Consider the following 15,794-nt stretch of genomic DNA (forward strand, 5'->3'; position numbering starts at 1 on the left):
CTACTCCCTGTTCCCCTCCTATCTTTTTTTTTTTTTTCTAATGTGTGTGAGTGTATTGCCTGAATGTATGTGAGTGCACCGTGTCATGCAATGCCAGGGAAGTCAGAGAGGGCTTCAGATTCCCCTGGAACTGGAGTCAAGGACGATTCACAGTTGCCATGTGGGTGCTGGAAATCAAACCCGGGTCCTCTGCAAGAGCAGTCAGTGCTCTTAACCACCGAGCTATCTCTCCAGGGGGGCCCTCCTCCCAATCGTTTTGAGACAGGGTCTTTCTATAGTCCCAGCTGCCCTGGAGATTGCTCTGTAGCCTAAGCTGGCCTCTGTCTCACAACAGTCTGCCTGCCTCTGCCTCCACAGTGCTGGGATTAAAGGCCATGTGCCACTATACCCAGCCTTCCTCTTTCTTAGGGGCACTGATTTTTCTTTCTTTAATTTTTTTCTGTGTGTATGCTGTGGGCATGTCTAATTGTGTGCGTGTGTCTGTGTCTATGTCTATATCTGCATGTGTGCCACAGAAAGCATGTAGCTGTCAGAGGACAACTTTGTGGGGTTGGTTCTCTCCTTCCACTTTTAAGTGGGTTCTATAGGGTAAATCTCAGGTTGTTAGGCTTGTGGGAAAAACATATTACCTCCTGAGCCATCTCCCTAGCCCAAGGGTACTGATTTTCAAACTGTGATCTTAATTATCCTGGTAGTAGGAGTGCTTCAGGGATAGTTGGAGACAGGTTACTTGAACCCTGGACAAATTCTGTTTCCCTCCCCACTGTATACCCCACTCTCAACAGCTTTCGATTCTAGGGTTCTGTTTCTAGATTTATTGTTAATTTGTATTAAGGGTTTTTCCTTATGTTTTTTTTTTTGAGACGGTCTCGTGTAGCTCAAGCTGAACTTAAACTTGGTATATAGATAAGGATAGCCTTGAAATTCTGATCTTTCTGCCTTCCCCTCACAGATGCTCATTGCTTTCTTGCTTTAGTTTTTTGTATTAGTTGGTGTTTTTTGTTTGTTTTTGAGACAGGGTCTCCCTGAAGCCTCAACTGGCCTGGCACTTGCTATGTAGACGAGGCTGGCCCTGATCTCACAGAGATCTGCCTCCAGAGTGCTGGGATTAAAGTCATGTCCTACCATGTCTGGTACATGGTTTAAAAAGTTTAAGCACCCATGTAGAACAATAAAAATCACTATTTGGGTCTTTATTCTGGGGACAGGCATTAAATGAGGAGTTCATAAATGATTTTCTTCTACGAATAGTTTATACCTTGAAAATTTAGTAAACACCACCGAATTAGTTGGGTTTGATTTTTGTGGTTGTAACGTACGTGTGTGTGTGTGTGTGCGCGTGCGCATGTGCGCGTGCACGCGCTTGCTGAGAATGTACATGTAGGGGCCAGATGTGTTACCATCAGGTGTCGTCTTCAATCCCTGTCCACCTTATGTTTTGAGACAAGCTTGCTTTCTCATTGAATCTGGAGCTCACTTGATGGGCTATCCATCCTCCTACCTCCCTGGCTGAGAGATTATAGATATGTGTTGCAGTATATATAGGTGCTATAGGTGTTGGGGATGCAAACTCAGGCCCTCATGCTTGGGCAGCAGGTACTTTTTGCCATCTCCCTTACCTCATGTTTTGTTTTTCTTTTTAAAATTTATTTTCATTTTATGTGTATGAATGTTTGCCTCCAAGTACACGTGTGCATATGTGTGTCTGGTGCTGGAGGAGGCTGGAGATGATGTTGGATCTCCCTAGAACTGGAGTTAGTCTGCTGTGATCCACCATGTAGGTGCTGGGATCCAAAGAGCCATCTTTTCAGCCCCTGATTTGTGTGGGGGTTTTTTTGTTTTTGTTTTTTTAAATTTTACTTATTTATTTTTATGTGTATGAGTGTATTGCCATGGAGGTCAGAAGAGGGCTTCAGATTCCCCTGGAACTGGAGCCAAGGATGGTTCATAACTACCATGTGGGTTCTGGGAATCGAACCCGGGTCCTCTGCAAGAGCAGGCAGTGCTCTTAACCACTGAGCCATCTCTCTAGCCCCCATAATTTTTTTTTATGTTTTCCATGCACACATTTTCTTCTGAGTTACTTCTAAAGCTAATTGTTGCATAAAAACATACAACTTTGATTGTCTTCATGGTTTTGCTTAATTTAGCAGTACACAAATTGATGCCCTTTTATGAAATGAGTAAACTTGACTGAACTCTTAAACTACTGGAAAATAAAGATTTGTTTTAAAATGTAAGCTACTTTCCCCCTGCAGCTGATGTAAGCAATGGTGCAGTAAAGAAAGAGTCTTCTAATAAAGAAGTAGCGAGGATCTGGATAAATGACATGAAGATGAGGAGTTTTTCCCCCACCATGGTGAGTTTCAAATAATTGCATTAATATTTTCGTGAAATAGGACAGTGCACTTGACTAAAAGTTCATTAGAACAATCCTTGGAAAACTTTGAGTAGAGGTACTTAATTACAAAACTGGGGGAACTTGAACCTTATTACGTAAAGGTCTACCCACTAAATGTGTGTGTGGGGGGGTGGCTGATACTTGCATATTTAAAGGGAGGTGGTACTGCATATAAAGATGTTTTTTTTTAATTACTAATCTTACCTGATCAGGAAAAAAGACAGTGTAGAGTTAACATAAAGTCTTTAATAACAATGTTCATTTTAGGATTGTACCCAAATACGTGGCTAATTATGAGTTGTCAAATCATGTAATGATGTAAGTATGAATTATTAATGACAGTTTTTTTCCTTCAGCTTTGGAGGTGCTATATACCTCAGGTCAGCCGACTGTATGCTTATTAAAAAACATCTCTGGATGGTATTGTGTATGTACAGTCAGTTTCCATAAGGACTAGACTGCATAATTCTGTTTTTGTTTTTTTGTGTTTTTTTTTTTGTGTTTTTGAGACAGGGTCTCCCTGTAGCCTCAGCTGACCTGGAACTCACTATGTAGACCAGGCTGGCCTTGAACTCACAGAGATCCGCCTGCCTCTGCCTCCCAAGTTCTAGCTAAGTTAACTGCATAATTTTTAAAAAAAATATGTATGAGTGTATTACCTGCATGTATGTGAGTGCACCTGTGTCATGCAGTGCTGTAGAGGTGACGAGGGCTTCCAAATCCCCCTTGAGCTGGAGTCAAGGATGGTTCTCAGTTGCCATGTGGGTGCTGTGAATCTAACCTGGGTCCTCTGTAAGAGCAGTCAGTGCTCTTAACCGCTTAGCCATCTCTCCAGCCCCCATAATTTTTTTTTATGTTTCCCATGCACACATTTTCTTCTGAGTTATTTCTAAAGATAATTGTTGCATAAAAACAAACAACTTTGAATGTCTTCATGGTTTTGCTTAGTTGTAAAAGAGACATCAAAAGGTACAATGTGTGATCCTCATCATAAAGTCTTTTGAGTTATGAGGAAGGGACATCTTCATGACTGACTATGTAGACTTTATGGAGGAGGAGTGTGATGGACCTAGGGTTTGAATGTGGAGAGACTTTGAGAGAACATTTTAGGAAGGAAACTAGAATATTAATGGGCACTGAAAATCTGTGACTCTGCTTACTTAATAAGTCAAGAGACTTCGCTTACAGGAAGTAATAAAAGATAGAGGTTTGTGGGGGTCTCCTCAGTTCAGCATTTACAACAGGAGCTACAGGAAGTGGAACGGCCTGGATGGGCAAAAAGAGGGACTGGTTGGTAAGAGGATTTATGAAGGGAAATTAAAATAGTCAAAATGGCCAACCTTGCTAACATGTGCCATTTGCACAATTGCTGAAATCTTGGTCTGGTAGTGTATATTGGAGCCGTCTACCTTTTGTCTCTCTTCTCCTTGTTCTTTGTAGTCCTGGAACAAATAGGGAGACTGAGGTTGGGGAGAGATGTGGGCCTCTGGAAACAATATTGAAAGGCAAAGTAGTTCCAAATGGTGACTGAAGGGAGTAGAGTCCTATGGTACCTCATCTGAGTATAGGGGGCTGTTTTATTGGTGTTCATCTTTGGAGAAGCAGGCAAGGCAAGGACTGAGATTCTAGGGAATGTATAATCGGTACTTTGTATGCAAGTTGAAAAATGTCATATAGAGTCTCTGGACTTCTGTCTCTAAACTTGGAATTATGTATTTTTGTGTTACAGAAGGTTCCTGTTGTTAAAGAGGAAGATGAACCAGAGGAAGAAGATGAGGAAGAAATGGGCCATGCAGAAACCTATGCAGAGTATATGCCAATAAAATGTATGTCTTTGGGATTTGTCAAACTAAGATTTAACCCTAAGTGTGGCCGGGCTTGGTGATACACACTTTTAATCCCAGCATTTGGGAGGCAGAGGCAGGAGGATCTCTGTGAGACTTTGACTTTAAAAAAATTTTTTTTAAAGGTGAGCTTTGTAATATTTTTCTTCTAGTGTTTTGAGACAAATTTTTGTTGTGTAACCCAGGCTAATCTCAAATTGGCAATCTTCCTGCTTCTCAGCCTTAGAAGTGTTGTGATTACAAGCATGTATCCTCATACCCAATTATATTTTAAATTGGATTGTGTTTTCAAAAATTGACCTAAAAATTAGGCTGGGTGTGTTAGTAGATGCCTTATAATCCCAGCCCTTGGGAGGCAGAGGCAGGCCAGTCTCTGTGAGATCAAGGCAAGCCTGCTTTACATAGCAAGTTCCAAGCCAACTGGGGTTTTAGGGAGACCCTGTCTGGGAAAGACCAAAAAAACTATGTAAAAATTGTAATCGGCCCCCAAAATTTAGAAACTTGTTTTAGTTTGAAGACTTTAAACAAAGACTATAAAAACGCTTGAATTTTATTTTGTTTTAATTTTGCTCATATAAGTAGTAATTATAAAAATCAAAGCAAATTATAGAGATAGAAGAATGTCTTAAGTTTGTACTGGGTGTGGTGGCCCAAGCCTTTAATCCCAGCACTCAGGAGGCAGAGGCAGGTGGATCTCTTGAGTTCCAGGCCAGTTGGGGCTACAGGGAGACCCTGTCTCCAAGAAAAAAATGTCTTAAGTTTGCATTATTTTATTTTATGCAGCTTGTCTAAAATCATAGAAGCATTGGAACCTCTTTGGTTCTTGTTTTGAGATAGAATATCGTAAGTCCAGCCTGATGACACTACATATAGCTGAAGCAGACCTTGAATTTCTGATCCTTTGCCTGCTCTACCTCTTGAGTGCTTGCTGTTGAACTAAGCTATATCCCCAACTTTATTTTTACTTTTGAGACAAGAAAGTAGCCCAGGTTGACCTTAAATTTGTGGCAATCCTCCTGCCTCAGCCTTTTGAATACTGAAATTACAGGTGAGACCCACAAGGCATAGCGTCATTGATTTTTTTTTTTTTAACACTTGTTTCCTGACTTATATGTAACAAATATGATTAACATTTTGGTGACCACTGTATAAAGTTGAAATTAATTTTTACCTTTAGTGTGGAAATTTAGACTTTTTTCACTATATGAGGGGTAATAGATAAGACGGAAAAAAAATTCTCTTTAGAGGCTAGAGAAATGGCTCAGAGGTGAAGAGTACTCACTGTCTGCTCGTGGCAGGGGATGCTGGTTCAAATCCCAGCACCAACATGACAGCTAACAACTGTCTATAATTCTATTTTCAAGGGATCCGATGCCCTCTTCTGTTTCCGTGGACATTACAGGACACAGGTGTACTTGCATACGTGCATGCAATACACCCATACACATGAAATAAAAAGAAAGCAAGATAAAGAATTTATCTCTAGGTATTTCAAGACAAGATCTTTCAGTGTTGTTCATTCTGGCTTTCAACTCAGGCTTAACTGATCCACCACTTCATTTTCCAAAGTAGATGGGACAGTAGATGTGTACCACCACACCTAATCAGTGCGTGTGTGTATATATGTGTGTGTGTGTTGTATTATTATTATTTTTTCTTTTGAGACAGGGTCTCATTATTCTGGCTGACCTGAAACTTGCTATGTAATTTAGGCTGACCTGCAGCTCACAGTGCCTGCCTCCACTTTCCAAGTATAGAGATCATACTTTTATTTTTTAAATTAAAAAATTTTAATTTATATATATTCATGTGTGTGCCATGTATGTGCAGGTGCTGGTAGAGGCTAGAGGAGGTGTCAGATCCCTTGGAGCTGGAGTTACAAGCAGTTGTGATTTGCCTGTTGTGGGGGCTGGTAATAGAACTCAGATCCTCTGGAAGAGCTGCAAGTACTCTTAACTCCAGCCCAGATTGTGTGGTGATTTTTGTTTTGTTTCGGTTTGTTTTGTTTTGTGACAGGGTCTCATAGACAGTTCCTGGCTGGCCTGGAACTTGCTCTGTGGACTAGGCTGGCCTTGAACTCATAAAGGTATACTTGCCTGTGCCTCCCTAGTGCTGGGATTATTAGCAGTCTCTAAACCATATGTATAATTAGGTTGCTTTAGTCAGATTGAAGTAACTTTTTACTGTTAGTATCATTTTATAGAAGGTAGAGGTGAATAGTTATTTTCTCTGTCATAGGACACGTATTATATTATCTTGTAATGAGATTAGAAATGCTATTTGAATTATTAAAATAAAGTATTTTTAAATTTTCATTTAGTAAAAATTGGCCTGCGTCACCCTGATGCTGTAGTGGAAACTAGCTCCTTGTCCAGTGTTACTCCTCCTGATGTTTGGTACAAAACGTCCATTTCTGAAGAAACTATTGATAATGGCTGGCTCTCAGCATTGCAACTGGAGGCAATTACTTATGCAGCCCAGGTAATTCTTAATCACATACAATATTTTATCTTTTTATATTGTTCCATGTAATACAGTTGTTTTAATATGATAGTAAATTTTTCTTTCATGAAAATCTTCTGGAAGGGATTTATTTCTTCAGATTATCATATTAGGAAAGAGTGTATGGTATGGTAGGGATCTGGGAATGCATGCCACTAGAAGTGATCAGTTGTAGCCCTTTTGAAGTTTACTTGGGGATAGCTATTAAAATGCCTGCATGTATGTGAATGCACCTGTGTCGTGCAATGCCTTGGAGGTCAGAAGAGGGCTTCGGATTCCCCTGGAACTGGAGTTAAGGATGTATGTAGCTGCCATGTGAGTGCTAGGAATTGAACTGCGGTCGTCTGCAAGAGCAGTCAGTGCTCTTAACTGCTGAGCCATCTCTCCACTCCAGGGATAACTATTAAAATGAAGAATACATGTATCTTTTACCTAATAATTCTATTCCCAGGAATCTGGGACATCTGTAAAGATTGGTGTTGCCCCCTTCTTTACTCACTAGAATGGTGTTAAAGTTCGGTCATACTCCATTTCTGTAAAATAAATGATTTAAGGGGCTGGAGAGATGGTTCAGTGGTTAAGAGCACTGCTCTTATAGAAGATCCCAGTTTGATTCCCAGCATCCACATGGCACATAACAGTTGTCTGCAGCTCCAATTCCAGGGATCTGATGCTATCTTCTAACCTCCATAGGCAGTGCATGACACGGGTGCACTTACTTACATGCAGATATACACTCATACATTAAAAAAACAATAATAAAAAATTTTAAAAAGAAGTGATTTTAAATGGCCAGGTATCTTATGATTAAGGATAACATGAAAGTTTGTATGTGATTATATGGGTGTTATAAGGGAGAGCATCTAACCACTTTGTTGATTTTGTTTCTTGGTGTGTTGGAGGCTAGGAAGGAAGAGTACATAGTACCCATAGAAAGTATCTGCACAGAAGGCCACACCCTGTGTCAAAGTATATGAAGGATTAATGATTGGGTGAGAGGTTGTTTACTGAGCGGGAGCAACTTACCAATAGCTACATTGATAAGGAAATGAAGAGAGTGACACTTTTTCCTCCAACATTTTCTTTTTAGCAACATGAAACATTCCTACCTAACGGAGATCGTGCTGGCTTCTTAATAGGGGATGGTGCTGGTGTGGGCAAAGGCAGGACAATAGCAGGAATCATCTATGAAAATTACTTGTTGAGTAGAAAAAGAGCATTGTGGTGAGTGCTGAGGGGATTGACTGACTTCAGGATGCTTTAATTTCCTTAGCCATGAGGAAGTGATTTTTTTTTTTTTTTTTTTTTTTTTTTTTCCATTTTGAGACAGGTCTCCCTGTAGCCCCAGCTGGCCTGGAACTCATTATGTAGACCAGGCTGGCCTCAGACGCATAAAGATTCACCTGCCCCTGCCTCCCAACTGTTGGGACTAAAGGTGTGTGCCATCACACCCAGCTGAGGAGTTGAATTTTAAATGACTGTGTGTTTTGGGGGTGGGGGGAAACACCTGCTTTTCTTTAATTCTATAGAACAATGTAATTTGAATTTAATTTACTTTTTTCTTTTTTGACAGGTTTAGTGTTTCAAATGACTTAAAATATGATGCTGAAAGAGACTTAAGGGATATTGGAGCAAAAAACATTTTAGTCCATTCACTAAATAAGGTATGAAAGCTTCCTGTTCAATTGGCTGTCATCAAATACTGGCTCATCTATGAGATGGGAATAATAGTTTTTACTTTGTAGGTTTGTTACAAGGATTAAATGAGCTATTCCACAGAATACATACACCACACGGTGGGTGTAGTCCTGACATATAAAATAGGCATGATCCCTATTGTAATGGAATTCGTTCTGTCTACAGTGTTGTTTTTTTCTTGGTTTCTAGAATACTTTATTTGCCTGTAAGAGTCTCTAAGGAATTTGAATGACTTTGCTTGTGAAAACAGTTATGTAAAGTGGAAGAAAATGGGTGTTTGTGTGTAAAACAGTATCATATGATTAGAATTTTAATACCTAGCAAATCTCTTGTGTTATGAGACAAAGTCTTACTATGTAGCCCAAGTGGACCTCATACTTAAAGCAGTCCTTTTGCCTCAGCCTCCTTCATGCTGAGGTTAATTAACACAAGTAACAGGGTGTCACACAGTTTTTTTTTTTCCATAATATTTATTGAGACAGGGTTTCACTGTGCAGCTCTGGAGCCGTAATTTTTCATTATCTGTATGTCTGTATGTGGAAATGTACACATGAGTCCAAGTGCTCATTGAGGCCAGAGGCATCCAATTTCCCTGAAACTAGAGTTACAGGTGATGTCACCCACCTGATGTGCGTGTGGGGAGCTGAACTCAGGTCCTCTGGAAGAACAGTACATACTCTTGGCCACTGGACCATTTCTCTAGCCCCAGTGGCACAAATTTTAATGATACTATTTACCTGTTACTAGTTATGAACGGAGAATAGGCAGTTGGTTGTTAGGTAGGGTATGTTTTTTTTTTTTTTTTCCAGGTAAGTCAGTGGCAATTTTGGTTAGGTTTTAATGAGTTGACTAGATTTAAGTATGCAACTGGCATCTAGAAACCTTTATCTCTGAACAGTGTAATTGAAGGGCACTTTACTTGATTTTTTTGTGTTTGGGAGTACTGGGGATTGTACCCAGTCCCATTAGGCAAGCTAGACTAGTGCACTACCAATGAACTACACACCCCAACCCAGCCTGCTTAATTAAAATTCTTACATCTTCCTCTGTTCTCAGAACTTAATCCTCTTGTTTTGCATATAGTATAATAAATGCATAGAAAACATGTGTAGAGAATGTAATTTTTGCAGGTAAGTGTATTTGGGGCTTTTTTGTGTTGCTTTTGTGATAAACTGTTTCTAGATTTGAAAGGTAGACTCTTGTACTATAAAGGTAGGCATGTGTGGTGTATGTGGGTGTGTGCCTGTGTGTATGCATGCATGCATATGTGTATAAGAATTTCATGAATCTTAGGTGCATTAACTTTTCTGAGCCTGTCCTGAACCTACTAGGCTGAGTTCCATAAGTTTGGGTGGGATACTTTTTAAAAATATGGTTTTTATTTTAATTTTTTTTGGTCTTTTTGAGACAGGGTCTTTCTATAGCCCCAGCTGTCCTGGAACTCATTATGTAGACCAGGGTGGCCTTGAACTCACAGAGATCCACTTGCCTCTGCCTCCCAGGTGAAGGAGAAGTAAAGGCAAGAGGAATTAGCATTACAAGTTCTAGATGGGGAACTAGAAAAACGTCAGAACAGGGCAATTTTCAAATGTTCATGTGGGATTTCTTTTTTAATTTTTTTGGTCTTTTTGAGACAGGGTCTTTCTATAGCCCCAGCTGTCCTGGAACTCATTATGTAGACCACAGTGGCCTTGAACTCAGAGATCTGCTTGCCTCTGCCTCCCGAGTGCTGGGACTAAAGATGTGCGCCACCACGCCTGGCCCAAAGTATATATTTTGTATATATTAAGTATACATTTTTTTAATATGTATGATTGTTTTGCCTGCATGTGAGTGCACTACATACGTGCAGTTCCTGTGAAGGCCATAAGAGGGTGTTGGATCACCTGTAACTGGAGTTACAGAGGGTGTTAGCGGCCATGTTGGGTGCTGGGAATCCTGGGTCCACTGCAAGAGCAGTCAATGCTCTTAACCACTGAGCCATTTCTCCAGCCCCTGGGTGGGATACTTCTGGGAGGAATATGTACTAATTAAATTATTATCTTTTCTTTTTTCATAGTTTAAATATGGAAAAATTTCTTCCAAACACAATGGGAGTGTGAAAAAGGGTGTTATTTTTGCTACCTATTCTTCCCTTATTGGTGAAAGCCAGTCTGGTGGTAAATACAAGACTAGGTTAAAACAGCTCCTGCACTGGTGCGGTGATGACTTCGATGGAGTAGTATCCTTTAAATAAAAAAGTATTATGTTTATTTTTAATGGCACAAAGATTATGTACAGATCAAACTTTGGGAAAAATGAGATTAAATATAAACAAATTGCTGGGATGAATAATGTTGAGAGTCCCCGGAGTCTGGAAAGGGTCATTCTGATTTCTGTCAGCGTTACTGTTTAAGAAAACAGGAATATGTATGGGGAGTGCTGAATTCTCTCTTCACCACTGGGATTCATGTTGCATGTTTCCATGATGAACTACTTGTGAAAACAGACAGATGGGGAAAGAGCATTCATATAGTGATCCCCATCTTATTTGCTTACAGCATATATTCTACTCTGTCCTGCCTGAGGGACATCAAGTTCTGAAATGCTGTTTAACTTAGTTGCTCATCGGGCTTCTACTTGCAGTTTACTGGAATTATCTATGTGGTGGGTGGTTCTTGTCACAATGAATCCCTTTCCCCATTCTAATTAAGGATGAAAACTGGCTGAGCTAAATATCAAATTGAATGGATACCTTAGTCTAGCAGAATAGGGAAAGGAATAGAGGAGAGACCCAAGAATATCTTTTATGTATGTAGTCTTGAAGAAAATAGCCTCTGAAGTCCCCAGGGCAATACAACACAACTCTTCAAAGTTTGTAGGCGGTTTCTACTATGTGATAGGTTCCTCAACTCATTCCTTACAGATAGTGTTTGATGAATGTCATAAAGCGAAAAACTTATGTCCTGTTGGTTCTTCAAAGCCAACCAAGACAGGTTTAGCAGTTTTAGAGCTTCAGAACAAATTGCCAAAAGCCAGAGTTGTTTATGCTAGTGCCACTGGTGAGTAATTATCTAATCAAAAAGATATGTGTACTTTATTTTTTTATTATTTTTATTTTATATATATGAGTGTATTACTTGTATGTAGGTAGGTGCACCTGTGTTGTACAGTGCCTGGGGAGATCAGTTGAGGGTATTGGATGGATCCCTTGGAACTGGAGTTACAGACAATTGTTTTCCGCCATGTAGGTGCTGGGAACCAAACCCAGGTCCTCTGCAAGAGCAGCTAGTGCCCTTAACTGCTGGGCCACTTCAGTGGGTCATCTCTTCAGCCCCTGTGTATTTTATTTTTGCAGCTATAATATGTTTGGGTGTTTTCTAGGTGCTTCTGAACCACGCAATATGGCCTATATGAACCGTCTTGGAATATGGGGTGAGGGAACTCCATTTAGAGAATTCAGTGATTTTATTCAAGCAGTGGAACGCAGGTAATGTCACTATTAGTAAGCCATTCTGCTAAAACCTCCATTACTGTGTGTTGAAGTCCTGCTGTATTTATTGATACTTCTGTGTGCTTTGATTTTATTCAGAGGTGTTGGTGCCATGGAAATAGTTGCTATGGATATGAAGCTTAGAGGAATGTACATTGCTCGACAGCTGAGTTTTACTGGAGTGACCTTCAAAATTGAGGAAGTTCTTCTTTCTCAGAGCTATGTTAAAATGTATAACAAAGCAGTCAAGCTGGTGAGAAATGTTGATTCTCAATGTTCTTAATGTACATAATAGTTTTCCGGTTATCTTTATCCATTGTAGTATCTTATCAATACACAAGAATACATTTCTGCTATAAAACAACAGGTAGCTACCAGGAGTGGTTATTGACCAGTATTAAAGTTTTCATTTCTTAAAATTAGTCATAAGAAACCTGCCATTTATTTTAATCACATAGTTTTCGGTTACAATTTTAACTTTTTTTTTCCTTCCCTAAAATGACTGTATTTCATAGCATACATCTTGAGACATTTGTGTATTAGCATCCTAAATATTGTCTAGAGATTCCTGTGTGACTAGAGATTATTTTGGTGTAAGGTGTTAATTTTAAGTAACTGCATTCAAAGATGTAAAATGTTGACTGTGTTTTCAGTGGGTTATCGCTAGAGAGCGATTTCAGCAAGCTGCAGATCTGATTGATGCTGAGCAGCGGATGAAGAAGTCCATGTGGGGCCAGTTCTGGTCTGCTCACCAGAGGTTCTTTAAATACTTGTGCATAGCATCCAAAGTTAAAAGAGTGGTGCAACTAGCTCGGGAAGAAATCAAGAATGGAAAAGTAAGTTGAACACTTCAAGAAAGTCATTCTTTGTGCTACATTATCTAGTTTCTGTAGGAATAAGGTTTACTACTTTGAAGTCTGGTTTTTCTAAATAGATGAATGTAGAAATATTGTTAGGCATTTGTTTGTTTGTTTGTTTGTTTGAGATAGGGTCTTGTTCTTTTGCTCAGGCTAGCCTGGTACTGGATGGGTAGTTCAGGCTGACCTAGAAATCAATGTACTCTTCCTGGCTCAGCCTCCTAAGTTCTGGGTTTTCGGGTGTGTGCCACCTTGCCTGGTTTATAAACTTCTAAACTGTGCTTTAAATTATTCTAAAACTATTTTATTGCTATTTTTATTTTATGTGTATCATGTATTGCCTGCATGTAGGTAAGTGCATTCTTGTCATGCAATGCCTGTGGAGGTCAGAAGAGGGCATCGAATTTCCCTGAAACTGAAGTTACAGACAATTGTTAGTTGCCAAGTGGGTGCTGGGAATTGAACCCAGGTCCTTTGCAATAGCAGCCATTGCTTTTAACCACTGAGCTATCTCTCCAGCCCCTAAAATAAATTTTGAAAAGGGCATGTGTGACATTTTTGCAGTCATAGCATTTGGAAGGTGGAGGATTTGGAGTTCAAGGCCAGACTTGGATATATCCTGGAGTTTAAGGCCAGCCTGGACTACATGAGTCTTTGTCTCAAAAGTATATACAACACACACACAAACACACAACTCAGAATGTAACCAAATAAACATGACTTAAATTTGCCAGTTATATGACTCTTCCCATTGATAACTTATGAGGATGTGTTCCCCTAAGCTTGCTTGCTTTTGATGAATATGCATCTATTTAAAACACAAAGGGTTATAAACCCCATAAGTTCAGGGACATTTGGTACGTTGATTATAATGCATTCTTTCTTTTTGACCCATAACATGCATAACACATAGGATAAATGAAGCTAAAAAGTCTTTAAAATATTGGGGTCATTCTTTGAAATCATCTAGTAACTACTGTATTTCTTGATAAGCCGTAGTTTGTTTTTGTTTATAATCAATATACTTTCTGTTCTTCAGTGTGTTGTAATTGGACTGCAGTCTACAGGAGAAGCTAGAACCTTAGAAGCCTTGGAAGAGGGTGGAGGAGAACTAAATGATTTTGTTTCAACTGCCAAGTAAGGTTCTTTAATTTTTATTTATTTATTTTTTGTCTTACTGAGATAGGGTCTCCCTGTAGCCCTAGCTGACCTGAACTCACTATGTAAACCAGGCTGGCCTTGAACTCACAAAGATCCTGCTGGCCTTGAACTCACAAAGATCCTCCTGCCTCTGCCTCCCAAATGCTGGGACTAAAGGTGTGCATCACCACACCTGGCCTCTTTAATTTTTTGACTATATACCTGAATCAAAATTTAGATCAAAATCAGGATTTCCTGGAATTCACAATTTGGTTCAGTTGTATCATCTTTAAAAGTGTTGCTAGCTAGGCATAATGGCACATGCTTTTAGACCCAGCACTTGGGAGGCAGAGGCAGGCAAATATCTGTGAGACTGAGGACAGCCTGGTCTACAATAGGGAGTCCAGCCCATCTGGTACTATAAGGAAGACCGTGTCTCAAAAAATAAAAAAAAAATGAAAATAGTGTTGCTCATATGGTGGGGTGGGGGCTGGAGAAACAGCTTTGTGATTAAAAGCCTTGCTACTCTTCCAGGGGACCAGAGTTTGGTTCCCAGCACCTGTGTGGCAGCTATCAATCTCCTGTAACTTCAGCTCCGAGGTTACACACACAGATGTGGCACACACACATACGTGCACACACACACACACAAACACACAAACACAAGTAAAAATACACATCTTAGGTTTGCTCATTTGGATTTTTGCTATTCTTTGCTTTCCTATGTAACAATCTGCTGGAAATTATTAGATACCATTTAATCTTCAGATGTTGAGCATTTTGGTTTAACAGAATTGAATTTTGTTTCTGTACATCTTGAAACTGGTTGAATTTGTTTCATTTTTTGTGTGTGTATTTGAAATTACCATTACTTTCCTGACTGACACTTTCTTTGCCCCATTATAATCAGATCTGCTATAAAAATTTGAAATTTAGGGCTTGAGAGATGACTCAGTGGTTAAGAGCATGTACTGTTCTTACCTTGGACCTGAGTTCAGTTCCCAGGATCCATGTCAGGCAGCCCACAACTGCCTATAACAGATGCTTTCTGCTTCCTCTCTCTCTCTTTGTCTTTTTGAGACAGGGTCTTCCCTCTCTCAAGGGATCTCACAGAGGTCTGCCTCCCACGTGCTGGGATTAAAATCATGCGCTACCATGCCAAGCCTTCTCTTTGGTTTCTTAAGGGTACTTACACTCATGTGGCACATACATATGCATAGACAAACACGTGCATACACCACCAGACCTGGTTCATGTAACCTTTTTTGTTTTTTTGGTCTTTTTGAGACAGGGTCTCTCTGTAGCCCCAGCTGTCCTGGAACTCACTATGTAGATCAGGCTGGCCTTGAGCTCACAGAGATCCGCCAAAGGTATGCGCCACCATGCCTGGCCTGTAAGCCATTTTTTAAAAAAATTATTATGGGGGCTGGAGAGATGACTCAGCAGTGAAGAGCACCTACTGCTCTTGCAGAGGACCAGGGTTCAATTCCCAACACCCATATGTTGGCTACAAATCATCCTTAACTCCAGTTCCAGGGGAATCCGAAGCCCTCCTCTGACCTCCATGGCATTGCACAACATGGGTGCACTCAAATACATGCAGGCAACACACTCATACACATAAAATAAAAATAAAATATTTTTTTTAATTATTTAATTATTTTATGTGTATAAGTGTTTGCATGTAGGTAGGTGCATCTGTGTCATGTAGTACCTGCAGAGATCAGAAGAGGGCATCAGAACCCCTGGAACTGGAGGTACAGATGGTTGTTAGCCACCGTGTGGATGTTGGGAATTGAACCTGGAACCCCTGGAAGAGCAGCCAATGCTCTTTACTGCTGAGCCATCTCTCCAGTCCTCATGTAAACTGTCTTAAAAAT

At 40.0% G+C, this 15,794-nt stretch overlaps 1 protein-coding gene across 2 annotated transcripts in view; it reads left to right on the top strand.

The window, feature by feature from the left end:
* Window positions 1–15,794, top strand: part of Sbno1 (strawberry notch homolog 1) — a 74,947-nt gene that overhangs the window by 20,826 nt on the left and 38,327 nt on the right. For both annotated transcript variants that reach the window (XM_008839294.3, XM_008839295.3), the window contains exons 5-15: window positions 2,259–2,359; window positions 4,131–4,227; window positions 6,566–6,726; window positions 7,838–7,971; window positions 8,321–8,411; window positions 10,505–10,666; window positions 11,351–11,486; window positions 11,809–11,914; window positions 12,017–12,170; window positions 12,571–12,753; window positions 13,814–13,911. In XM_008839294.3, the coding sequence (XP_008837516.1) occupies window positions 2,259–2,359; window positions 4,131–4,227; window positions 6,566–6,726; window positions 7,838–7,971; window positions 8,321–8,411; window positions 10,505–10,666; window positions 11,351–11,486; window positions 11,809–11,914; window positions 12,017–12,170; window positions 12,571–12,753; window positions 13,814–13,911 (1,423 nt within the window). The remainder of the gene's footprint in view (window positions 1–2,258; window positions 2,360–4,130; window positions 4,228–6,565; window positions 6,727–7,837; window positions 7,972–8,320; window positions 8,412–10,504; window positions 10,667–11,350; window positions 11,487–11,808; window positions 11,915–12,016; window positions 12,171–12,570; window positions 12,754–13,813; window positions 13,912–15,794) is intronic.

Source organism: Nannospalax galili, unplaced genomic scaffold (assembly GCF_000622305.1).
Source record: "Nannospalax galili isolate Female #2095 unplaced genomic scaffold, S.galili_v1.0 scaffold218, whole genome shotgun sequence".
NCBI classification, from domain to species: domain Eukaryota; kingdom Metazoa; phylum Chordata; class Mammalia; order Rodentia; family Spalacidae; genus Nannospalax; species Nannospalax galili.